At 39.5% G+C, this 27,255-nt stretch overlaps 1 protein-coding gene across 4 annotated transcripts in view; it reads left to right on the top strand.

Moving 5' to 3' along the window:
- The window catches only part of VPS13B (vacuolar protein sorting 13 homolog B), a 718,815-nt gene that overhangs the window by 433,655 nt on the left and 257,905 nt on the right, over window positions 1–27,255 (top strand). For all 4 annotated transcript variants that reach the window (XM_075213864.1, XM_075213863.1, XM_075213867.1 and 1 more), the window contains exon 31: window positions 23,910–24,113. In XM_075213864.1, coding sequence (XP_075069965.1) covers window positions 23,910–24,113 — 204 coding nt within the window. The remainder of the gene's footprint in view (window positions 1–23,909; window positions 24,114–27,255) is intronic.

Below are 27,255 nucleotides of genomic sequence, written 5' to 3'. Positions count from 1 at the left end.
TAGAATGTATTAAATAAATAATAGCTACAATCTGATTGGTTGCTATGTGCGACACCTCCCCTTTTCCTTTTCAGAACCCTTAGAAATTTACCCCTAATTGTTTTACATTTCATGCTGTTTTCATGCCTCTTAAATATGTGAAAACTGCAGTCATACCTCCCAATAGCCTGCATAGTCCTCATTTCTGGTGTGCAAAAGAGTACTGGTCTACCACAACAGTGGGTGGTCTTGGCAAATCTGTCCCACTTTGCCAATTGGCACTGTAGGGAGGTATGAATAGGCTAGTTTTAAGAGCTATAAATGTGTAATGTACACTCACTCACAACATTATCTATCGGCTTTCTAGTAAGTTATAAGCCGGTAATGAGCCTGTGTGTATGTGTATATGTATATATATATATATATATATATATATATATATATATATATATATATATATATATATATATATACACACACACACACACACACACTTGCTACATAATTTGCATCTTATGCACATGTCTTTCTGATCATTTCACTGCTACCGACTGTCACTCTCATGTGGGCGCATTAATTCATTCTTTTAGTCCCATGCATAGAAAGCGTATTTATCCTGATTCTTACAAAGTAGTGTTTTCTGGATCTCTGCTCAATAAATATTAGACTGTGCTTTTATACTAAAGAGATTGTAGATATTCTCAGGTATTTCATTACAGATGCGATTTACATACCCACATGTTGTAAGCGGAGCATGCTTATGGCATACCATGTGCAATGGCTTTTTGCATTATACTGTACAGGATTCAGCAAGGGACCAGCTACAGGCACTATACACCATATGTTATTTTATATATATATATATATATATATATATATATATATATATATATATATATATATATATATATATATACACATACATATAATTTTAAAACTTCTCCATTTTGGAAAAAGCTTTATTTAAATAAATAATTTATTATCTAATTATTTAATTTATTATATAATTATTTAATATATAATAATTTAAATAATTATGGGCAACACAATTGCGAAGTGGTTATCTGGGGTCATGAGTTAAATTCCTGACCACGGCCTTATCTGTGCGTAGTTTGTATGATCTCCCTGTGTTTGCGTGGGTTTCCTCCTGGTGCTCCGGTTTCCTTCCACACTCCAAAAACATAATAGTAGGTTAATTGGCTGCTATCAAAAAATTGACCCTAGTCTCTCTCTCTCTCTCTGTCTATGTGTGTGTGTTAGGGAATTTAGACTGTAAGCCCCAATGGGGCAGGGACTGATGTGAGTGAGATCTCTGTACAGCGCTGTGGAATCAGTGGCGCTATATAAATAAATGGTGGTGATTATGATGATGATAATTTTCCTCATGATTTACTACTGCTTTCGCCACCGAAATTTTACGATGGCAAAAGGAGGACAATGATGGTACATGTACCACCGCTGTTAAATTGACATCCCTGTACATAGGGAAACTTTCTCAAAAAAAGACCCAGCAGAAGCCGTCTACGGAGATCACCATTAGGGAGGGTTTGATAGATAGGGAGGCGCTCTATTTAATAGGCCTGTCTGTCTAATCTTTCTCCGTCTATTTTCTCCCTTATAATGTGGATTTTGCACGTTGTTAATTTATCTTGGATTCTGTTTCTGGATTCCGTTTGTAGGACTGTTGTCCTGGCAACCATTTACTGGTGTTAGTAGAGTGAGTTGTATGGAGATGGTGTGGTCACCAAGTGAGAAGCACCACATTGTTGTTTATAAAATTACAGATGAGTATACACTGGAGTGGTCGTAATAATACGTGCTATAATCTAGAGTTTTCCTGCTATTAACAGTGCTTGGAGTGTGGAATCGGCCCTTCACTTCTATCTGTTGGAATAATTTATTGATAATAACTGTGTAGGGATGGTTGTATCGCACATAGACAAATTGGCTTGTCTGGAACTCTCTACACCCTGCATAGTTTAGGTACTTCATGTCATTGACATAACATGCTTTGGGATTTGATAGTGTAATCATTAGAGTGACACAAGCATTTGTGATGCACATTCACTTATTTCTGGTGTTTTCATTTACAATGACTAGAAAAAGATCATCTGTACTTTAATGGTTTATATAAATTGTTGTGTTGCAATCAGCACAGTTATTTGTGTAACACAATGCAAACAGAAATTAGTGACTTATGTTTCTATAAAGAAATAGGGAAAAAAAAACTATCTATGGCGCTCATAAGTTAGTGACACAACAAGTACCATGAATGGATCATTAAACCAGCGTTTGTGGATCATATTAAAATTCCATTACGGCTGTAGTAACAACAACATGCTGTTAAAGATCGCATGCTTTTATGGACCTTGAACTGGGATTTTGGCAAATGCTTCTATTCATTTTCTAAGGCCGAATATTGCCATATGTTTAAAATATGGAATTAAAATCTTGATAACGTTTCATTGCTCTTTAAAATTGATCACTGTAGCTCAAGATTTAGACGACTGCCAAGAGCTGCGCGTTCCAGATGGTGAATGATGAAGAATCTGGCAGAGTGAGTGTTTCAACTGGGCAAAACCCGAAACCTTTTTTTTTTTTTTTTTTGCAAATTAATTCCTTAAGGAGTTAACCAAATCCAGCGAATTGGATCCCACAATGAATTAGTCACAAACCCCCAATGCCTCTCTTAAACTATGTATCTGAGCAAAATAATTACCTATTTATTAGACATTATTTTTTAAGATTCATCTTAATACATAGGTTTCGTTTACTTATTTCTTTTATGAGTAAAAAATAACTTATTTTCTATCACTATTCCTTTTGCCCCTAAACATGCAGTATAATTCTTGGGAGTAGTATACCTCATATTGGTAGCATAACTCCTAATTCTCCTGATTTAAATGGGACAGTCCTGATTTGAAAGGACTGTTCTAACCTTTGTCTTGACTGCCGGGAATGTTGTGAGTTATGTCCCATTTACATTGGCAAGCGGGAGTTGTGCCAGTGGTACGTGCATTAATGTAAGGGTCTTATAAGGAGAAGGTGTTGGAGATGCTACAAAAAAATAAAAAGATGTTAACTTTATTTTTCATTGTTTCTTAAGTAATTTTGCAGCAGCCAATCTCAATTTTGTGGTCACCAAGAATCATCTTGGAGTCGAGGGTGATTTAAATAGTGAAACATTAGGATTACGAGCAAATGGGATGTAATTATTTATATTTTCATTTTAAGTGCATAATCTTGTTCTTTCAAAATGTTCTCACCTGCAGAATCTCACTCCATGTGACCTTTCTGGAAAAGTACTTGACACATGTTCCCTGCGTAGTTTCCTTAATGAGAGCGATTTGAAATTTCTGCAGGCTTGCCAACCATTCCGTACTGGGTTTTTTTTTTCTTTACAGTTTTACCACCGCTCTGGTTCCCTAATGGTACTTGACTCATTTCTTTTATGCTTCCAAATCCTTAGTTCACTAGTCTTAATCTTTTGCGCTTGGCATAAAGCCCAGAGAAAGCCCCATGAACTTGCCAATTAGCCTTGTCCTTGCTGGAGCTGTCTCTATTATGAGAGCAATGTGTGCGTTTAACCATAGCAGCTACATCTAACAAGATAGCTTTGATTGGGTTTATGCTGTGGATTATGTAGACATTATCCACAGTATTGACGTTACCTAGACAACTGACTACTCACCCTCAATATACTTGTAAACTTTTCAGATCAGCAGAGTGACTAGTTTGCTTTCAGAATAACGCCCGGGTAAGATCCAATTAATTTTACTTCTATTAATGCGCTAGCGCTTTATCACAATAAAAATCTAACACGTGTTCACAACATGGCCCAAAGTATCTGTACACCTGAACATCACATCCATGTGCTTGTTGAACATCTCATTCCAAATCCAGGGCCATTAAAATGGAGTTTATCCCCTTTGCTGATATAAGAGCCTTGACTCTTCTAGGAAGTCTTTCCACTAGATTTTGGAACATGAATGCGGGGATTCACCTCCATTCAGCCAGTAGAGCATTAGTGAGGTTGGGCACAGATGTTGGGCAACAAGGCCTGGTTTGCAGTTGGCATTCCAATTCATCCCAAAGATGTTTGATGGGGTTGAGGTCAGGGCTCTGTGCAGGCCACTCAAGCTCTTCCACATCAACCTCAGTTGTTCTATTTTGATGTACTTCAATTTCTGCACGGGGACATTGTCGTTGTGAAACAGGAAAGGGCTTTTCCCAAACTGTTGCCACAAAGTTGTAAGCACACAATTCTGTAGAATGTCATGGTATGCAGTAGCATTACAGTTTCCCTTCACTAATACCAAGGGGACCAGGACAAACCATGAATAACAGACCCAGACAGTTATTTCTGCTCCACCAAGCTTTGCAGTTGGCAGTATGCATTTGGATAAGAAGTGTTTTCCTGGCATTTGCCAAACTCATATTCGTCCATCAGACTGCCAGATGGTGAAGCTTGATTTCATCACTCCAGAGAAAGCTTTTCCCCTGCTCCAGGGTCCAATGGTGATGACCTTTACACCATATCTAGTCGATGTTTGGCGTTTTGGCGTTGTATGCAGCTGTTCGGCAATGGAAATTCAATCCATGAAGCTCCTGATGAACAATTCTTGTATTGAAGGTGCTTTCAGAGACAGTTTGGAACTCTGTAGTGAATGTTGCAACTAATATCAGATGATTTTTTAACACTTCAACACTTGGTGGTTCCATTCTGTGAGCTAAAAGTTTACGGCTAAACTCTGGTTGCCACTAGATGTTTCCAATTCACAAAAACAGCACTTACAGTTGACTTGGGTAGCTCAAGCAGGGCTAAAATTTGACAAACTGAATTGTTGGAAAGATGGCATCCTATGACGATGTCACATTGTATATCACTGAGCACCGACCTATTCTACTGCTATGGGCAGCACAGTGGCTTAGTGGTTTGCACCTATGACTCACAGCACTGGGGCCATGAGTTTGATTCCCAACCATGATCTGTGTGGTGTTTGTATGTTCTCCCCATGTTTACATGGGTTTCTTCCGGGTGCTCCGGTTTCCTCTCTAACTCCAAAAACATACTTGTAGGTCAATTGGCTGCTATTAAATTGACCTTGGTTTCTCTCGATCTGTGTGTATGTATGTTAGGGAATTTAGACTGTAAGGTCCAATGTGACAGGGACTGATGTGAGTGAATTCTATGTACAGCGCTGCGGAATTAGTTGCGCTATATAAATAGCTGCTGCTGATGATGATCCTAATGTTTGACTATGGAGATTGCATGGCCGTATGCTTGATTTTATGCACCTGTTAGCAATGGATGTGGCTGAAATGGCCAAAAACACTAGTTAGATGGGGTGTCCACATTATTTTGGCCATGTACTGTATCTGTAGTGTACCTTATAAATGTGCAAGACTATTTTTTTGTATTGTTTTGTTGATTTTCAAATTTGCTTTTGTAAAGCTGGCCGCATGCTGCTTATCAGCAGTGCTTGTTAGTTGGCCAGATGTTACAGCATTTACAGCCTTAAAACAAGTCTGATGAATGATAATAATAAGAATGTTGGTAAATACAGGAGGAAGATGACTTTTACCAGCCTGCTTGTGCATTCATATTCCAACCATCCAGTGATGCTGGAAGAGATCAGTAATTTTGACTTGTGCACCCTTGACTGTGGCCAAACTAGACAGTGTTTCTGGCGCTGGTAGCGAGCAGCAGGATTGGGTCGCATCTGGCCAGCATTACCTGGAGCCTTGTTCTGCCTGTATCTCATTAGATAATTACACATTACTGTGTTATATTTAGTTAGAATGTTCAATTTAGATCATGGAAAGTGTTTACTTGTACTAGGAAATAATGTTTACCTGGTAGCTTTAAAGACATGCTAACCCTGTTGTTTGTTTAATTAAACTGTGCTAGCAGAGACCGAATGCTGCTTAAGGACAAATGGGCAGAGTAGCAGGATTACAACTAACCCCTTATAGACTTGGTGTAATTGTACCACCAGTCGCTGCAGTTTAGTACCTATGGGACCTGCTAAAACTGGCAGTAAGTATCCTAGCAGCAAACCTCAAATAAAGCTGTACCAGCAATGATTCCCACATTGTGTGGCAGTCATTAGAATGCTCTCTATATTATATGGTGGTCAGTAAGATAGTCTCTCTTTATTGTATAGCTGTTTAATAGAATACCCTGTGTATTGTACGGTAGACACAGGTATGTGCTCCGTATTTTGTGGCAGTCACAGGGATTCTCTCTGTATTGTTTGGCGGTCACTAGGATGCGCTCTGTATTGATTGGGGGTCACGTAGATACTTTCTGTATTTAAATAGCAGTCACTTGGATGTTCTCTGAATTGTATATAGGTCCCTAGAATGCGCTCTGTATTGTATGGTGCCTTGCCTTTGTATTGTATGGTCCCCTCTCTGACTCGCATTACACTGGCTCCCTTTCCCCTACAGAATCCTTTTTAAACTTCTCACCTTCACCTACAAAGCCCTCTCCAACTCCACTGCCCCATACATATCCTATTTCTTTTCCCCGATACATCTCCAACCTCCTCTCCATTCACACTCTATCCCGTTCCCTATTATCGGCCAATGACCGTTACCTCTCCTGATTCCTTTGTGCCTACTGTCTGTTTACCCTCCCTTTAGGATTACGAGCAGTGCCTTCTTCCCTGTTGTCTCTCTACCTATTCTTCTCCTCCAACTCCACTGTACAAGTTAAATGTGGAGCTACTGAAGTACTGGTATTTTTTTTTCACTGTTCTGTACTGTTTTACCATGTATTGTCCTCTGTCTGTTTTCTGTACGGCGCTGCGGAAATCTTGTGGTGCCTTATAAATAAAGATTAATAATAATGATGATCACTAGAATGTTCCCTGTATTGTACAGCGGTCAATAGAATGCTCTATGTATTGTATGGCGGTTCCTAGAATGCTCTGCGTTGTATGGCGGTTCCTAGAATGCTCTGAGTTGTATGGAGGGTCCTAGAATGCTCCTTGCTTTGTCTTAACATGCAATGCATTTTGCATGGCACATTAATAGGAGTTTTTTCATTTCATTTGAACAAAACAAACAACATTTTTGGAATTGCTGATATTAATGCTTACGTAATCACGGTTACATTTAAAAGTATGTGTTTTTCATTTTTGAAAGCCACTCTTGCCCCAAGAAGAGGCACAGAGGGCATTAGGATGGTGGAACTTCTTCTTGGGAATAAGGGTATACCCATCACCATGAGACAATGATGTGGCTAGTGCGAACTGTATTCTAACCACACCTACTTTTGTGTTGGCCCTGCCTACAGTTCATTTGGTCCCGTCTGCATGAGGTCACTTTCAGAATTTTTCCAGGGCCACTTTACATTCCCAATCCACCCCTGGTGGGGCCAAAAGCAGTGAGGTTTAAATTATTATTTTCAAGCGTAACATTAGTTGCCCACTGTTATAATGCATTATCCATATAACAAGATCATGGAAATTTATAATAAGCATTATTCCAGAGGAAAGTTTGAAATATTCCCAATTGTATTAATGTTTACAAATGCGCAATGTTATATTTTATATCCAATTCTGCTAAGTGCCCCTTGTAGCATAAATTATCAGTTTTGTCAACGCCATCTGCTTAAGTAAGACTAGTGCTAAGTAATTATTTATTTTTTAACATTTAATAAATAACATTGATTTAGTTTTAGTTAATTATTAATGTTAGTAAATCTTGGAAAGGTACCATCCACTGGGCAACTTGTCAAATCTATGTTAATACAAGAACAAAGCATAATGTTCCGCAGAGCAAGCAGATCTAGAACAATTGATGGCAATTAGTTGGATGCAGCATGTTCCGTGTTTGCAGATGTTGCCTCCAACATTGTAGTGCTGTACGAGGCTCTCCGTCCAGAGACTTACAGACAAAGGAGAGGTGTAGATGACTGTGGCCAGGAAACAAGGTATTTCTTGGCCTCCCACTTGCTTCTGTTTTCAAGAAACACCTTTTGATGAAAAGAAGGGGGGAAAAAAGTACGAGAAAACAGAATATTCCAGCTGGGACGAGAGAAGTGCCTGCAGTATTCCTCAAACAACTGCTTGACCTCATCTCTTCTCAGAACATAAATTGTGTTCTCAGTGTGGTTGCCCAAACACAGATGCTAAGGTGTGGGAAGATATTCTTCTGTGAGCAATATCGTGGATTTAGGGAGATGCAGAAGGCGTTATGTGCTGGCAGCCGTGTACTGTATGTGTTCTACGCAGACTCCTAGGACTGCCTTGTACTGCTGGATACATGTTGCTGTGTCCAATGCAGCAACCTAGTTGTACAAACCTTAAAAATGTGATGATGGGACATTAATCAGTAATAGATTTCAAAAGTTAAATTTAAGTTTCTAACTATTAATTAGGATGGCACTTTTAGGTATCTTGTGAGAACTATTACTTGGGAAACCTTGGCCTCAACTTAAAACAGACTGATAGTTAGCATAAAAAGTGAAATATGTTGGCTTAGTATATACAAGGAGCAAATTAATCTACATTTATTTTACTTTGTTAATTTATTTAATAATTCCTTTACGTGACCTGAGTATTGAGTATAATGCTGATCAGGCTTTTACAGAGAATTTTAAAGAGATAAGGATATTGCGAGGTGTCAGATGCTTCAAGTAAAGGGTTTTTTCCCTTCATTTGAAAGTGTATAAAAGCAGCTATTTCGCATAGAAGATTTTTTTTCTCTTTAAATAGCAAGTTAAGTACCCTTTTTCTTAGCCGGCCTCCTTAAAATCATTATCTGATTTTCAAGATGTCTCTTGTTGGCAAACAAAAATAGCTGCTAGACACAGGCTCACAGCTCTCAGTATGTCATGTGATGGCAGAGGGGGGAGATAGGATGTCATATTGCAGATAGAGCTCTGGGGGCAGCCCACAGCCTCTGTGTCGTCTTTGCTTAATTGTGCCAAAGGCAAAAGAAAACATATGGGAGATATAATATTATGTTTTCTTTCTGTGCGGGGTATAAGATCTCAAGACCCCCAGACTATGCTATCAGTGGTGTTTGTATTTTGAGTCTTATCACACATGAATAGGATTGATAGGAGGGGTGCTGGGAGTAGACGAGGGGATTATGAGACAGAGACAAAAACAATGCCATTCTGCTGAGTGGTACATTCTGCAAGCAGAAGCAGAAACACTTTTATAGAAAATAAGTCCAATAATTCGTATTTTATCATACATTTCCATTAGACACATACAAAGAGACAATTAAAAAATAAGATATGGTGCCTTTAAATTAAACCCAAACAGTTTAAGTGCATATTTCAGCTGGGAGTAAAGTAGTCTTTAATATGATCAACAATCTCTACCCATATTCCAGACCTCTGGAACATGCAGTCTCTGGCTGCCTCTACACACAGAACGTTTGCTTTTGTGATTGACACAGTTTGATCAGCTGACTACAGAGGTTTTGGAAAAGAAGGTTCTTGGATGACTTTGCCATTGCTGGATTCGGGATAAATTGTGCCCCTGGGCAATTAAGGAAATTAACCAATTCTGGTCAACTGGTTTGTTATAGTAATTATGCAAGAACTATATACATGAGTTCAGGGACTTTTTTCTATGTGGACCTACCTACCAGCCGCACCCTGGGTTTGGCCATGACTGTAGCTGTATGTGGGCATCATCACCTGTGATTTCTTTAATTTTTCCAAATTCTTTTCCGTGAGCGTGTAGTAGGGCACAGTGCCAGCGGCTTACAATTCAGCTGATTTTTTTTTTTCATGTACACTATTGTACTATTTGTTTTATATATGCAATAAATTATTTTAATGAGTAACACTCTATGGACCCGACGATGCTGTTTCTGCCGCTGTTTATTTAATTCTATTGAAGGACTAATTCTCCAGTTTATTATAGAATATTATGTCATAGAGACATGGGGGGGGGGGGGGGTAATTGTCAGCCTCTAACATATTACGTTTGTTAAGTATGGAAGCAATTACTTTGCACTTATGAAACAAACAAACGTACAGTAAGTGAAGGGTGATATCAATAAATCTCAAAATAGACAGAGTCGGGGGGTGGAGATAAACTGGTGTGTGTCCATTGGCAAGCAATGTCTTCCCGTGCAGTGCTAAAATATACACACCTACTAATCTGCAGTTTAAGGATTGACCCTTTTCTCCCTGTAGCACAGATATGTTTCGATTGATTATAGAGTGCAGCATCTAGTCTTAGTGTTGTATATTTGTGCGCCATCACTCTGCAAGAAACCTGGATACATCTGTAATCTTTTCTAGATTTGGAAATGGTTGAGCTATGTACTTGGATGCATTCTCTCTGAGTTTATGGACCGTATCAGGAAATCATAAAAGCTTTGCATTTGTCATTATTTTATTTATTCCGTACACGTGGTAATAAATTATTTTCCCCTTAGTTCTGTCATGAAATGCACATATTGAACCACTTTATATCTGCTGTAACTGCAGGCAACAGAACATTTTCATTAATACCAAACAATTGTCAAAAAAGAAGTGGATTACACAGACATGACTCTATAAAGGATTATAGACAAATGTTTAGTTCTGTATCCTAGATAACTATTTTGAATAATCAACAGCTATTGGCTATTGAGCCTGGATTTTAGTGTTACACTGTCACGGAGCCTGAGTTTGGAATAGGCCTCGAAACCCCGCTCTAGATAGACTTACCCCCAGAGAGGTGCGGAGTCAAGCGATAGAGAGGTATTCACCAGGGATCCCCGCAAGGGATTATAGGCTTAGCTGCTCTCTAGCCGCAGGTCGCGGTCCTCTAAGGGGGATTAGAGCAGGGTGAGATGGAACCGTGGAGTGGAGCAGGACTACTGGATGATAAATGTAGAGGTTCTGGTGAACGGCAGTGAACCGAAGCATTGAGGTCTTTAGAAAGCGAATAGCTGAGAACAGGACTGATTATGAGGCACAAGGTTCCTGCAACAAAACCGCTGGTCATTATCTTGGAACAGGTAACACCGGAAGTAGTGAACTGCAGAGAACTGGTGCGCTAAGATCCCTGGAAAGCGAATAGCTTAAGGACAGGACCGATGATGAGGCACGAGGTTCTTGCAATAATACAACAGGTCTTGATCGTGGAACAGGTAACACAGGATACTGATGTGCAGACGGGAGCCAGAGAGAACAGCGTCCTAACAGGTAAGGAGACCTGAAGATCTGACAACTTAGTAGAGAAGCAGGTACTTTAAATAGACTGTGCATATTTCCGATAATACGGTACCGCAACATCACGGATCTGGAATGTTACGGCCACGCGGAGTGACTTTGTGCCTGTTCTGGATGCACTCTGTGCACAATTGAACAAGCCCTTAACAGAATCTTTAAAGTAGCAAAAACATGAAAAATCTTGGTAATTATCATTTTCCCTTGGTTTGTGTTTTTCAGGCTGCTATTAATTATTTATACTTGTCATGGTGAATGGCCGATTAAAAAAAATAAAAGCATTGCTGTCAATAAATTTAGAGGAGGGTCCAGCATATGGTCATCAAAAAAGGGTAAAGATCCCTCATCACCGGTCAAAATAATGGTCATTGCTAGAACTTTTACAGCTTGTGTGATTGGAACGGATTGGAGATAACATAAGGGATATGCGAGCGGTTTGTGATAGAGTAAAGCTGCTCATACACACAGCAGTTCAGATGGCAAATTTTGCCGTTTTAGGGGCAGATTCAATTATTAAGAAATCCGCGCAAGGTGCCTCCGAATCGGCCGCTCACAGCTCGATATTGCAGGTGATATCAGGCAATTGGCGCAGTATTTCTGCTTGTGTGTGGACCCAAATTTATATTGAATTAGAAAGACTATGGCTATGTGTCCTTTTCCTTCCACAGTAACAGAACCGAATGATATGGAAAGTAGTTCGGCTAAATTGCTCAATAATCCGGCTGCTCGGCTCTCAGAAAGGATCCTATTCTGTGTGGACAATGTAAGAGGGTGGGAGGAATTATAGGTTTACCAGTGAAGAAGATATACAGTATGTGTGTGATATATAGCAAAGTAGAAAGTTAGATGTGGTGTTATGAGAGCAATAAGTGAATGGAATTTGAAAGTTTATTATTCAGAAGAAGTGGTGGAATGGCGTACAACTGTATACAGCCCACTTTGACCACTGTGTATGTATATATATATGTGTGTGTGTATGTATGTGTGTGTATATATATATATATATATATATCTATAATATAAATGCTTAGTGGCGTGTGTTAGTCTGTCTGTGTGTGGAAAAAATAAAACCAAGCTGCAGCGCCACCTGCTGGGCGGAGTTATGCACTGACCTACTAAATTCTTAGTGTGTGTGGGGAAAAAAATTCAGAAAGGGCTGAAATTTGGTATACTAAGATGTTTTTAATTTGTTAATTTAATTTGTTAATTGTTAAAAGTGTTTATAAAGATTTAAAAAATATATATATATATTTCTTGAAGGAGAAGTGACAGTTGGGAGTGGTTGGTGGTTGCCGGGGGTGACAGTGGGGAGTGGTTGCCGGGGGTGACAGTGAGAGGAGTGTGATACTCAGGACCGCTGAGACAGATCCCTGTGTCTGGATAGACATCTGGATAGATGTGGCGATGAAAATGAAGGATGAGGTGATGGAGAAGAATGATGAGGTGGTGACATGTGGACAAAACCACGTTAAAAAAGGGCGCTTACGTCGGGAAGTAACGCTCTTCCCCTGAGGAGGCCTGGGCTATGGCCCAAATGCATGACAAGAACCTTTATAACACCTTAAGTAACTTGATTTGACTAGAATGCATGAGTATCGTGCACGGGTTAACTTGTGTATATATATATATATATATATATATATATATATATATACTGTACTGATAAAGTGTAGCTTTGTATAAATAGTGGTGTATTTAAGTGTTTTGATTTGATTGTTGGGTGTCCTTATCCTTTACATTTACCATTTTAGTTAATTGCTGTTTCAGTGCTAATGATTGTGAGGTGCACAGTAAACATCTTGTACTTGCATGTAATTGCATGGTGTCATAATATTGCACAGTTTGGATGACACAATTAAGACCTGACCTTTGTGTCTCTGAGGCTAGTTTTAAGTTACTTCTTGGTTTCCTGCCTCTGTTTTCAGGACATGTAAGGATTACTGGTGTTCTGTGCTCTTCCTCTCCCAGATGCTGGAGCTGATCCTAATATTGCTGGTACACAAGCACCTGCACTGAGAGGATTATGGGGGACTGCTCGGAGAGAAACATTTATAACATTGTTTCTAAACCCTGGGAGAAATGGAACTTTTTAGTAACAAAGCGTTTTAGCCAGGAAGATTGGATTACATTTTCTTTCATATAATTTTGTTTTCCCACTGAAACAAAAGTAAAAAAAAATAGCTATTGGTGTTTTTATAGCTGCATTGGATGGGTACTTGAATTGCATGCTTTTTTCTCGCATGGAAAGGGATATATTTAGAATGTTGGCTTTCAGTTTTGTGTTTACTGCAGTGTGTGGCTAAGGCAAAAACAAATACATAGATACATATAGCAAAACATAGCAGAGATGAATATGTATTAACCATTTTGCAAAATATTTGGCTCCTTTCACGTTTGGCGATAAAATTTTGCACATTTCACAATCACAATTTGGCCTGAAGGGTTATCGCTTCTTCCCCAACCCCTCACCAGTATGACTTATCCTCCCCGCTATATTCATATGCTATAAAATCCATGAAATGCAAATTTAGAAATATATTGGGGAATGGCATTACAAGATCTGGAGGTCTATTCTGATGTAATTCAGCGTCTCTACCTGTCACTGCAGCATAATTACGTGTCGGTCATGACTCCATGGCTATACAATTTTCCTGTACTATAAGCAAAGACTGAATACACCTTCAGGTCCCCATGACAATTATTATACAGAAGGTAAATATTGTTGTCAGAAAACAATAGTGGTTTCTGTCGTGAGGTTTTCTACTATACCTACACTTACTGTCCAGTCTTCTATTGCCGGGATTATTTCAGGTCACCTGTGAAACCAGCGAGACATTTTATCAATCATATGGCTTAGAGGGCCGACACTGACATGATTTGTCATGTGTTTAAAGTTAAAATAATAGAGCTTGTTGGATATAAGTTTGCATTGCCCACACTAAAATCACCGACTGCCATTGGTATGTACATGTTATCAATTTAAAGGTAATGTTGTTTCAGAAATCTCTCCTCAGAAGTCAGGGTGGTCTATCGTCTAATAAAATAAGAGAAGTTACTCAACTTGTGCAAGTGCTGATTTCACTGCAGTCGTCCTGGACTTTTTCATGATTTATATGTCTCCCTGTTTTTTAAAAACTTCAGGAATTTAGTCTATTTTCATGCTTTGGACCCATGTCCGTCTGAAGAAAAGTTGTTGAGCAATAGGTTTTGCAATAGTTGAAGAGTTAAGCCAAAAAAGGATGAAAGAAAAAGATTCTGGTTGTCTAGACTGTATCAGTTCATTGTGTAGAGACACATGGTTGTCCAGGAAAATGTCTGTGGCCAGTGTACGAACCTTCTCGTCTGGGCCCTGCTGCGTGTTTGTGATTGGTAAAAAATGTTTATTAACATCAATAAAGGTCTATCAATCAATATTATACACTGATGTTTAATGTTCTGTCAGTGTCGGCAACATGTTTGATTAAATGTTTTGTTTTTTCCAAAAGCTATTAATGTGTCTGTCTCATGAAAGTAGTAAATTTTAGCTATTTTCCAAAACACTGCCTCTTTGTAGAAAAGAAATTGGAATCTCAGTTAAGCAGTAACAATTTTGTAAGTCCCATTAGCCCAGTTGTAGAACACAATAAAGAGACACATAACAATCGTTTTTCTCATTTCACAAAAAGACAGAAGGGCATGATTTATGAGCGTGAGAAAAGCCCCATATCTCTAACACCCTTTTCTCTATCAAGGGGTTAACAATGGCAGTATCACTACTACGGCCGTGGTACCCCCCACTGGTGATGAGATTCGCCGGCTTTTTCCATCCATGGTTTCCCCCGATCATACATGTTTCTAACCTGAAAAGACATTAAAGGGTCTATTTATTAAGCCTTAAATCACGTGGAAAATGGTTTGGACGTAATTTAGTGTCAAAGCTACGTTACAAAAGCCTAACGCAGGAGATATCCAAGATATCTCCTGCATTAGGCTAAGTATCGCTTTATACTGCAGTCCCCATAATTCCCAATGGGGCAATTTATCAAGCTAAGGAAAATGTAGTTTTTCTGAGCTTGACCCCAATGGTGCTAGCCGCTCTGCCCTATGGGCAGAGCATCCCAGTAAAGAGATCTTCGGATTCCTCGCTGCAAGGCTTTGTGCTCTCCCCTCCGTTAAATACCGAAAAGGACTTGAGGTCGCGCATGCACCAGATCCCGGAGATAATGCTAAAGTAATGTTATCGCCTGGACAGCCCCTAATTGGATGCGCTGTCCTAAAATGATGTTTTTAATAAATGGCTGCGTTAAATCATCCCTTATCATTGCAATACTGAATGAGAAATAACTGGGGGGGAAATGCTTACCATTAATTAATAGGCCCTTAAAACAGAAATATTTAAACTGCTTTTCAAATGAATACATGCAATTGAAGCAAGCTATGTTTAAAGGTAAATTATGTATGAGCTATTTCCACATTTGCCACTTTAAGATTACCCTATTAGATTGTGACTTAATACAGAGTAACCACACAGTTGTAAAAATTAAATGCACACATGTACAATATTAAGTGTGTCCTTGATGCTTGTTATAAATGCAAGAACACAAACTTCTCTTTATCAAATTAAAACATAAAAAAGAAAATAACTCAGATTAGGGAGGTTTCACGTTTAGAAATTTTAATTTATTTATTTTTTAAATGAAATTCAGAGGTGTCATGTTTGTTTGAAATTATAAAACCATTTGGGAACTTCCACAGGCTCACCTTGGTACTGCTCTTCTGCTGTAGTTACAGTTGTAGAATGTTAGAAAATTTCCCCAGTATATTTCTCTCTCTCTCTCTGGTCCTCTTCCCAATGTACTACCCTTTTTTCTTCCTCTCGGTATTTACCCATCTCATTTCTATGTTTCCTTTCTTTTTCTTCTGCATACATTTTACCTCTCTCCCCCAATATCCTTCGGTCTGTTATTTCTCTCTGTCTGCATCACATCAAGTACAAATCAATTACACTTACATCATGTACTGTGTTCTCCTCACCAAGAGGTTCTATGCTGGGCTTCCCACTCTGGCTCCTGGGTAGTGGGGGTGTTGTCAGTGTTCTGATTGGCTGACATACTGTTTGATGCCAGCCACTTATCCAATCAAAGCACAATGGGTAGTATTGGAATGTGTTTTTCACCTTGACTTAACAGTGGCTCATTGTTATGACTGGTGTGATTATTGTGCTTTATTTAATGGCCTTTTATGTCTTTCATACATGTCCTTGTTTTTATTCTGAATGGAATACTACAGGGTGCTTCCCCCTGTCCTACTTCTCAAAGCTGTGACTAAGGAGTACTATATACCAATGCTAAATAAAAGGGACAGGCAGCAGTTACCGTGGCTCCTGCAGATTGAAAAAATTAATGGGGTTTCTAGTAGTCCATAGAGAGCCTTGAGATATCATCTCCCTCAACTAGCAATCAGCTCAATTCCTTCCCAGCATCCTCTGACACCCTCTCTTCATTTGATGAAGAGGAAGTTTCTACTCTCGTCTCATCTTCCTACTCTACCTCCTGTCCTCTTGTTCCCATACCCTCACAATTTGGTAGGTCCTTGTCTCATGTGTTCATTCCACCTCTAACTTAAATCTGTAGTCTATCTCTCTCTACTGGTATCTTTCCATCACTATTCAAGCACGTAGTGATTACTCCTATTGTAAACAAATTAAATTTTGACCCAATCTCTCTCTCAAATTACCGCCCCATTACTCAGCACCCATGCTCCTCCAAACTTCTCGAGCGAATTACCTATATTCACCTCACACGTTTCCTTTCTGCAAACAACCTGTTGGATCCTCTTCAGTCAGGCTTTCGCTCTCAACACTCCACAGAGACTGTGCTGACCAAGGTTGTCAATGATCTAATCACAGCTAAAACTAAAGGTGATTACTCTCTTCTAATTCTCCTGGATCTGTCTGCTGCATTCAACACTGTTGACCACTCTCTCCTCATATAGACGCTACAATCCCTAGGTCTTCAAGACATTGTCCTATCCTGGTTCTCATCCTACCAATCTAATCGCTCTTTCAGTGTTAATTTCTCTGGAACAACCTCCACTTTCTTTATTTGTTGGCAGTACCACAAGGCTCAGTCCTAGGTCCTCTGCTTTTCTCTATCTACACCACCTCTCTAGGAAAGCTAATAAGCTCCTTTGGATTTCAGTATCATCTCTATGCGGATGATACACAAATTTATCTATCATCTCCTGATCTCTCACCGTCTGTGTTGTCTCGCGTTACTGACTGTCTTTCTGCCATTTCACCTTGGATGTCCTCTCTCCAACACAACATCTCTATCTTTCAAAAACAGAATTAATAATATTCCCACCAAGCAATAGAAGCTTACTGCCTGACATTTCTAATTCTGTTGACAACATGACCATAAATCCCACCTCGCAAGCTCGCTGCCTAGGTGTAATCCTTGACTCGTAACTATCCTTTGTTTCCCACATCAACTTTATATTTACATCATGCTGCATACATCTATAAAACATTTCCAGAATACGTACATCTCTCACACAAGGCACTGCAAGAACTTTAATTCATGCACTCATCATCTCCCGCATAGACTATTGTAATGCCCTCCTTACTGGTCTTCCCAAAATCAGACTCTATAATCGGTTCTGCACGCAACAGCTAGATTGATTTTCCTTACAACTCGTTTTACATCTGCTGAGTCACTCTGTCAGTCTCTACATCAGTTGCCTGTTTTCAACCAATCCAATATAAAATTATTCTCCTCACTTGTTCAAAATATCTCCCAACTCGACACCTCCGTTCTGCACCAAGATCTGCGTCTCCCTTCTATTCTCATCACTTCCTCCCATTCTTGGTTATAGGACTTTTTTCGGGCTGCACCCACTTTATGGAATTCACTCCCTTGCACCACAAGACTTTCCTTTAGTCTTCAAATCTTCAAGCGTTCTTTGAAAACCCACCTTTTCAGACAAGCTTATAGTATTCCTCTACCTCCCTCTTAATCTCCCTAGGTTACCTTATTACCACTCTCTGCACAGCTAATAGAAGACAACAACCCTCTGACCAACATAGTTATGTGACTAAGCATACAACCCACTCAATACTTTGTAACCTTTGCATTCTAGCTGGACAGATATTCAATATGATATAGTACTGTGTATCAGACCATTGCCCCATAGATTGAAAGTTTGCAAGCACGGCTCTCCTACCTCTCTGTATGTATTACCCAGTATTGTTTTATTACTATTTGTTCCGAATTGTAAATCGCTACGGAATCTGCTGGCGCTATATAAATAAATGTTGTTGATGATGATGATGATGAAAGCACAATGCTGTCTGGGCATGTCACCCATCTAGATCATGCAGCGTGCAGGAACAACAACAGTGCTGCATGACTGTGGAATGAAGAAGAATTTTCGTGTTCGCCCTCTGACAATTTCAGTGGATGTTTCTCCGGATATTATGAAACAGCTGGATGTTGTATTAGCCTTTTGTTGCCGAGTTCTACAATTAGGTTAAAGCAGTGGTTCCCAAACTGTGCTCCTGGGCTCCCTGGGGTGCCTCTGCTATCTCACAGGGGTGCCTCGGCCAAAGCCAGTGGTAAGCAAGGCGGGACACTACTTGGTAATTATTTTTGCTTAAGGGTGCCTTGAAAAAATTATGGAGACCCTAAGGGTGCCTTGAACTGAAAAAGTTTGGGATCCACTGGGTTAAAGAAATATTGGTGTATTATAAAGAGGCAATTTTTTTCTTATTGTGATTCCAATTTTTTTGTTTACTACAAAAAGGCGGTGTTTTGTAAAAAGGCTGAATCTACAATTCTCCTGTGACATATTCACTGATCTTGCTTCTAAGATGTGTCAGTTTGTTTACATGTTGGAAGACAGCTATTTGGGAAATAGTAATATACTTTTATTTCTTTAATGATCATTACATATGGTTAGGGCATATTATGTGTACCACATATTAACCCTCGGTGGAACAAATACCTGGTGGGGCTTATGTTGTCCCGCTTCCGCATGCCTAAATGTTGGGAGGTATGACGTGACATACACACAAGCTTGCAGCACAATAAAACTGCTCATGTATGGGTAGATCTCTTCTACCAGTTTGGATTTTTTTGTGACCAGATTGGCCAGACACTGTGTGTGGGCAGAGATATCATTTGGTCCAGCCAAGATATTTTTAGGAGCAATATAATTTTGAATGGCCTCTTTATATCCCCTCCTCCGACCTTCCTTAAGGTTGATGATGTCACCCTCTTCCCTGTTCCCCACACACACTGCCTGGGGGTCATCATTACCCTTTCCCCTGTTCCCCACACACACTGCTTGGGGGTCATCGTTACCCTCTCCCCTGTTCCCCACACACACTGTCTGGGGGTCATCGTTACCCTCACCCCTGTTCCCCACACACACTGTCTGGGGGTCATCGTTGCCCTCTCCCCTGTTCCCCACACACACTGTCTGGGGGTCATCATTACCCTCTCCTCTGTTCCCCACACAATGCCTGGGGGTCATCATTACCCTCTCCCCTATTCCCCACACACACTGCCTGGGGGTCATCATTACCCTCTCCCCTGTTACCCACACACACTGCCTGGGGGTCATCATTACCCTCTCCCCTGTTCCCCACACACACTGCCTGGGGGTCATCATTACCCTCTCCCCTGTTCCCCACACACTGCCTGGAGGTCATCATTACCCTCTCACCTGTTCCCCATACACTGCCTGGGGGTCATCATTACCCTCTCCCCTGTTCCCCCCACACACTGCCTGGGGGTCATAATTACCCTCTCCCCTGTTCCCCCCCACACACTGTCTGGAGGTCACCATTACCCTCTCCCCTGTTCCCCACACACTGCGTGGGGGTCATCATTGACTGTGCCCTCAGTTTCACTGCGCATATCCAGTCTCTCACCCAAACCTCCACCTTCACCAACATTACCAAGATTCACCCTTTCCTCATCCTGGATACCACCAAGACCATCACCCATGCTCACCTACACTCTCACAATGTTCTGTCGGTGACCTTCACCTGTCACAACCTCACACTCCTGCCTTCAGGACTCTGCCCTGCTGCCCCCAACTTCAAATCTTTCAAACGGTCTCTCAAATCTTACCTTTTCATACTTGTCTACCTGTCCCATCCTAAAACAATTCCTTTCTTAAACTCCACATGCTCCTTCCACTCCTTTTCCACCACCCCTATTATCGCCATTTGCTACCCTATATCTCTCCCTCCTCTCACTTCCCTCCAGCCCTCTTGTCTCTGTTTAGTCTGCTAACCCTCTCTACCGCCTATCTTCTTCATTTGTAATGTTTCCTTTCTTCTGCCTATGTCTTCTTATGTAGTTGCTTCCTTGGTAGTCTCTTGTATTGACTCTCTCTGATTCTATTGAGCCTTTCCCCTTATCTGTATTTTGTTTGGTGTCTCTATTGTTAATTGTGCGGTATTGCAGCGCCATAGAAATAGAATGAGAAGATGATCTGATCAACTGAACACCACATTGAAACTTTCGGAATAATTATTGAAGACGGTCATTAAGCTAAACATCAGATATGCAGTTTGGTGACCGGTCAGTTTAGGATTCTTAGCTGTATTTTATCTAGTATATAGTTTCTTAATGTGATACTGCTCTATGCAATATGTTTTTCTTAGTTGTTGGCATTAGGTAAATTCTCTCTCTTGTTGTCAAATTCTATAAAACAAAAAAAGTATGTTGATGACCTGCACAAAGGAATTTACAAATTTGTATTATTTTTATAATGTTTTTTTTTTTTTTATGTGTAAAGTTATTATGCAGTGAATTGCATTTGAAAATTCAGTTAAAATTTTGAGGGTTTTTTATTTACATTAAAGGGTTAGTTTGTAAAATGGTTTATCTATGAAACAAATCATTTAGTACAGTACACATTCAGTGAGTTTTGTTTTGTTTTTTTGGGGTTTTTTACATTTTCTATTATAATAAGCGCTATTTTTCTTTTACAAACACACTCACCTGTGAAAGCCACTTGCATTATGGAGTATAATTTTGCATTATGGAAATAATATTTTGGATTAGCTGCAATAATATAAATGCTCTGTTTGGTTGTAAAATGATAGAGAAATCTATGAGGATTATCAGGTATTTTAACTATGTAAACAAAGTGGGAAAAGAAGAGCATGTGTATGAGGATTTTAGTAGGGGCGAAGTTAAATCCTTTGTTGCAAGGGAGACTTTCGCTGCTGGGGCATATAAGCATATCATGCACAGTAATGTCTGGCTGGGTATTTTTTAAAATGTTTAATACTATGATTATTCATTCTTAAGTCCCGTAAAGTGAGAATAGGAGGTATGATTTGTATTTATGGAGATTAATAGGAAAAGTAGTGTATAGCCAGTCAGTATTGAAAAATAGGTAAAATTCCAGGGCTAGGATAACAAAGGACAGATCTGATCACCATTCACTTCAGTTCCTGCCCTATTGGAGCTTACAGTCCACAGTGTAGTATAGATCAGCTTAGAGCTCGGTCGTTTGGTTTTGAACTGCACTCTTGGGTATAACACCTTAGTCTGCTGCTGTGCACTCAATGCAGAGAGTTGTCATAAGTTTAATATATATATATATATATATATATATATATATATATATATATATATATATATACACATATACACATACAGTGTGTTTAACTTATACACATACATACAGTGGATGTGGAAATTTAGAAGTGGTGGTATGAAAAATATAATGGGAATGTAAATGAATGGAATTCACAGTAAAGACAGTAGAAGAATAGGTGGTATGAAAACCCCCACTTCGACCAGTGTGTGTGTGTGTGTGTGTGTGTATGTATATATATATATATATATATATATATATATATATATATATATATATATATATCTATCTCCAGTTTATTTAACATGGTTATGTTTAAATGGCTACACCGTCATTCTTGTAGGAGTAAGGAGATTTTCACCATGTAATATTGTACAGATTTCCACACAACTTGGCATACATAATGTGAGCGCTTTTGTGTTTTGGCTAATATTTCCAAATATAAACCTCAACCTTATATTTGGATTAGCCAAAGCAAACAGGTATGTTAAAGTATGACCTGATGTCACTCAATGATTTGTAATATCAATTAATGTACACAAATTCAGAAAACTGCCTTGGTAAAAGAAATATATGACATCATTCAGACCTCTGTGAGAAAACCTATAAAAAAGAGAGATTTGAGTTTTAAACGTGTGTAGTAATATTTAGATGTAGGCTATTAATTACAGGCACTATACATTAAGTACTCGGTTAAGTCTCTAAAGTTAAATGTAAGCTAAAGAATTTCTTGGAATCTAAAGGAAACAATGACATTAACTTCCATTAAGCGCTTGTCAGAAGAGAAATTGTTTTGTATCTGTCTTAGGGGAAGCCAAATTTTAAATCCCACAAGACTAGGCATAAGTCTTCATCAGAGGATGAAAAAGAAATATTTCCTCTTCTTAAGAAAAAAACAAATCACTTGGACTGAATCCCGGATAAGCAAATATTTATTAAAACGTCACCAAGTCAGTATGTCTAAAAGTGGTGTCTCCAACAGCAATGAAAAATATTGGGATGCTTTCAAGTAGGAAAGATTATGTTAATATTTTCATAATGGTGAGCTGTGATCCTGAAATTATTTTTGTCAGTTCTTTGCGTTTTTCACGTTTGCCAAAGAGTTATTCAGTATCAAGCGGAACTGATGCATAATAAAAATACAAATTGCAACTCCTAAATCAACAACTGATAGTTCTCAATTAGCAAGAAGGAGGGTGCTAGATAATCTGTTCATTATAAGCAAAAGCAGTAGCTTCTCAGAGATCCTTCTCTATCCTGAGGTTAATAATAATGTCATTATTACACTGCTACTTGTGTAGAGTATGTTAATACATTATTTGCAGAGAATTAGTAAATGTTCATATAGGATACTTTAAATGCCTAGGGCGTACGTTTTACATTTGTCCTCTGGTTTTCTGGTCCTCATTATATTATTGTAGAATATCACTTCGCTGTGACTGTAGGGGGGGCTCAGTGATGATACTCAACTACTTTTTGTTCTTTCCCTCCGGGAGATGAAGCACATGTGAGGAGGGAGGTGGTGGGATTTCACAAATTACGTCATCTTGCCCCCGCTAAGCAAAGCCGCAATCGACTGGCCTGCTCTCCCAGGGGTCTGGGAGACCTACCCAGAATTTGGGACTCTCCCGGACAATACTGGGAGAGTGGGCAAGTATGTCTGTTATATACAGTCTGTGTACATGACATTGTTAATGAGCAATTTTATTTATTGTTGGACTTTCCTAGTAATGGGCCTCTTCAGTAAACATTGTATGTCTGGGTGTTTATGCACCTATATCCAAAAGTACAATGGTACCAATACACCCACAAGATTTAAGGGAAGGGACAAGCTAAGGATCCAATCCACAATGAAACATCATTATATCGCATTCTTGCTGGATGAATTATAAAGTCCAGCGAGTTCCTTATTTGCGAACAATGTATGTTAATACAGAAATATAGCCATGGATGTAGAATTAAACAGACAGTTGTCAGCGCTTATCCTTTACACTGCATATCTGTGTGTATCTAGCAAAATGAAAACATGAGGTATTAGTTCATATTTTGATCAACACATTTAAGCCTGTATCCCAGCATGTAGAATTGTCACAAACACTGTTTCAATTTTGTGTAACAGAGCCATATTGTTCTGTTTTAGGCGTGCCTTGAATCTAGGCATTCTCAGAGACCCCGGGTCGGAGGTTGAAGACAGGCAGTATCAGATTGACCTGCAGTCGATTAACATTGGCACTGCTCAATGGGAGCAGCTGAAACCGGAGAAGGAGAATAACAATGGAGGACTACCGGCTGAGGCTGATAGAGGCTCTCAGAATCCAGCATTGGAGTGGAACATGGCCAGCAGGTATGTGCACTTTCACTTTCCACACTGGGGATGTCACACCCCAGGAAGTGACAACGGGGGTTTTGCCAATACTGCGTGCAAGTTTTTAAACTTATCAACACAGATATTTTACATATTAAGTAAATGTTAGGTACAGTCTACAAGGATGTATATCTAACAAACTAAATCACTTGGGCAAGAGGTTTAGTCCTGGAAAAAGTACCTTTAGTGTTTAATTTATGTACATGAAAGTCCCTTTAAACACTAGTGCACTCTATCTAAAACATAAGTAAAAATATTACACTAGAGACAAAAATTAAGTAAGATCAGTGAAGGTGGCCATTTTGTTGAGGCCAGTGTTCATTAAGATATAGTCAGATGCTCATGATAACGATTCTTAGACTGTAGACAATATATTGTAGTTTTCTTAATGTAGGAGGTTCCTAGAAGCCAGGTGATCACATGATTGGAGCATAAGGGGATTTCTGGGCAATTGGACCCCCGATTAATTAGACCACTGTAAGTAGGTGGTTTATTTGCATCTGAATTCTTAATAACAATAATTTAGAAACAATTCTATTGTCAGCTGGGGAATAATCATTGAATTTTTATTTAGCTCACTAGGTTGTCTTGATGCGAAAGGGGGTTTATTATTATCCTTTGTAAAAAAGATTATTGCCAGTTTACCCTTTGTCTCACATTAAAGTATTATCGGCTGTTAGTTTCCCAGATTTTACATATTTAGTGCCTATGTTGGTGGTCTGGAAAACCCACCTCTTAGAGGTCCTGGTGTTACCGCAGCCAGAAACGCAGAGGCTCCAATTGACATGTAAAATAACTTTGGCATATTCTATATTAACAACACATATTCCTTCAGCCAATGAGAGCGAAGACGTCAGTTCCATATTCCATCATCCCAGCTGATCACAGCCTTCCAAATACAGTTGTTGTATTATTCTTCCCAATTGTAATAATGGAAAGTAATACGGTTTGTTTGAAATGGCCAAGATGTGCTTATTAACACCCATGTGTAATATGCTTCTGATTATTTGTTTTACTGCTCCGCACGTTCCAATCAATATAGCCAGATTATCTAGAGGAACATTAGCACAAGGCAAAGGTTTACATTTCCAATTTTGACTCATGCTTTCTGTATACATAGCAGTGGTATGTTTATTAGAACAGCCAGGAGGACTTGATCAAATAATGTATAACATTCCAGAATACATTATCTTCACTATGGTGGGAAGTTGTGTGCTCTGTAACCGCGCAAAATCTATAACTTACACTTTTCTCATAACAAACCACAGGTGGGCCTCTTTAATAAATACTCGGAATTAAACAAAGGGCTTTAAAGAGGTTTGTACTTATCTTTCACAAACCACCAGATAAATGTGAGAGGAACCTAATATGTTTGAATGGCACTCAGAAGAAAACAAAATACTGGATCACTGACAGTTTAAATACACCAAACCGGCTTCTGCTTTCAAGTGTTATCTGAAAGTGAGACAGGGTTCGGCACAGAGCAAAGCAACACAGAAGTGTGTTTGGAAGAGTTACTTGATCATGTGTTGATCTGTGTTTACATGAACATGTAGGCTGCAAGAGGAAAAAAAGCCAAACAAATTGATATTCATAAGCCCTTCATTGTCCTCCTCGTTTACCCCCCATTGTAATGTTATCGTATTGAACCTTGCACTGTTATTTAGACTACAGTTCTGCCTTCCCAAGATACACTAACCAGCTGCTAAATCATCAGTCCTGACTATATACACTGACTCTGTATCTTCATAGTACCATCATTCCAGGGTGATCCATTTATTAGGCTCTGTGCACGTGGGGTATTGAAAAACACAATCCAGTTATAAGTACAAAACGTAGTACTCACTTCTGAAAGAGAGTTCAAAGTGTGTTACTAAAGTTTCCTGCAGCATAGTGTACTATGAAAATTAATTTTGCCCCGGCATAATGCAGCGTTAAACATATCATCGTTACTACAGAACACAAAACAAGCGTTAAAGATTACCGTACTAACGGTAGTAGTGTGCAGGCCACGTTACTTTCGACAGTAACGTGACCAATTGATGTACTGACTTGTCAGAACATGCGTGTGACCTACTATTTCTTCACCTGTTAACATTAGTAGGCCTTAGCAGGTTATTAGAACAGGTAATGTATGGAACCCTTATGCTTGAAATAAGACCTTATTTGTATACTACTTGTTTCTGTAGATATTACAGTATTAGTACATGTGTACATAAGTCATACTTGCCAACTTATGTCAAGTATGATCCGGGAGCCTGCCGGGGAAGGTGGGCGGAGCTCCAAAAATCACGTCATTTTGGCCCCATCCCCGTGATGTAATGACGCAAAACGCGTCATTTTACAGCGGGGGCGTGGCCAAACGCCACGATTCACTGGGAATTGCGGCGTTTTGGACCTAATTCTGCCCACTTCACTAGGAAGTGGGCAGGTCCGGGAGATTGCTACGCTCTCCCGGGAGTCCGTGAGACTCACGAGAAAAGCGGGAGTCTCCAGGACATTCCGGGAGAGTTGGCAAGTATGACATAAGTAGCATATCTGTGGGTCCCTGGGCCAAGATTTGAACTCAGGTCTCCCAGCCTATGCCCTCCAGATTTACCCTCTCTTATTTCATCTCTACAGAGGGTGTTTAAAGATATTTAAGCATTTCACACTGTAAAATATGGCAAGATGGCACATCATGATATTTTATATACTGATTGTCTGCTGAACAGAGCTTCGGGCCAGTATGTGTGGAGGACCACCGGTCTGTAAGATATACCACATATGCAGATCACTGCATGGAAGCAACTCTTTGGAGTAGATTTACCAAGCCTTCTAAAAAGGAAGAGTGGGGTCATTACCCATAGCATTATCATCATCACCATTTATTTATATAGCGCCACTAATTCCGCAGCGCTGTACAGAGAACTCATTCACATCAGTCCCTGCCCCATTGGAGCTTACAGTCTAAATTCCCTAACACACACAGACAGACAGACAGAGAGAGAGACTAGGGTCAATTTTGATAGCAGCCAATTAACCTACCAGTATGTTTTTGGAGTGTGGGAGGAAACCGGAGCACCCGGAGGAAACCCACGCAAACACGGGGAGAACATACAAACTCCTCACAGATAAGGCC

The sequence above is a fragment of the Mixophyes fleayi genome, chromosome 5, assembly GCF_038048845.1.
Source record: "Mixophyes fleayi isolate aMixFle1 chromosome 5, aMixFle1.hap1, whole genome shotgun sequence".
NCBI classification, from domain to species: Eukaryota; Metazoa; Chordata; class Amphibia; order Anura; family Limnodynastidae; genus Mixophyes; species Mixophyes fleayi.
The sequence above is the reverse complement of the archived record's forward strand: the minus strand, read 5'-3'. Positions and strand labels throughout refer to the sequence as shown.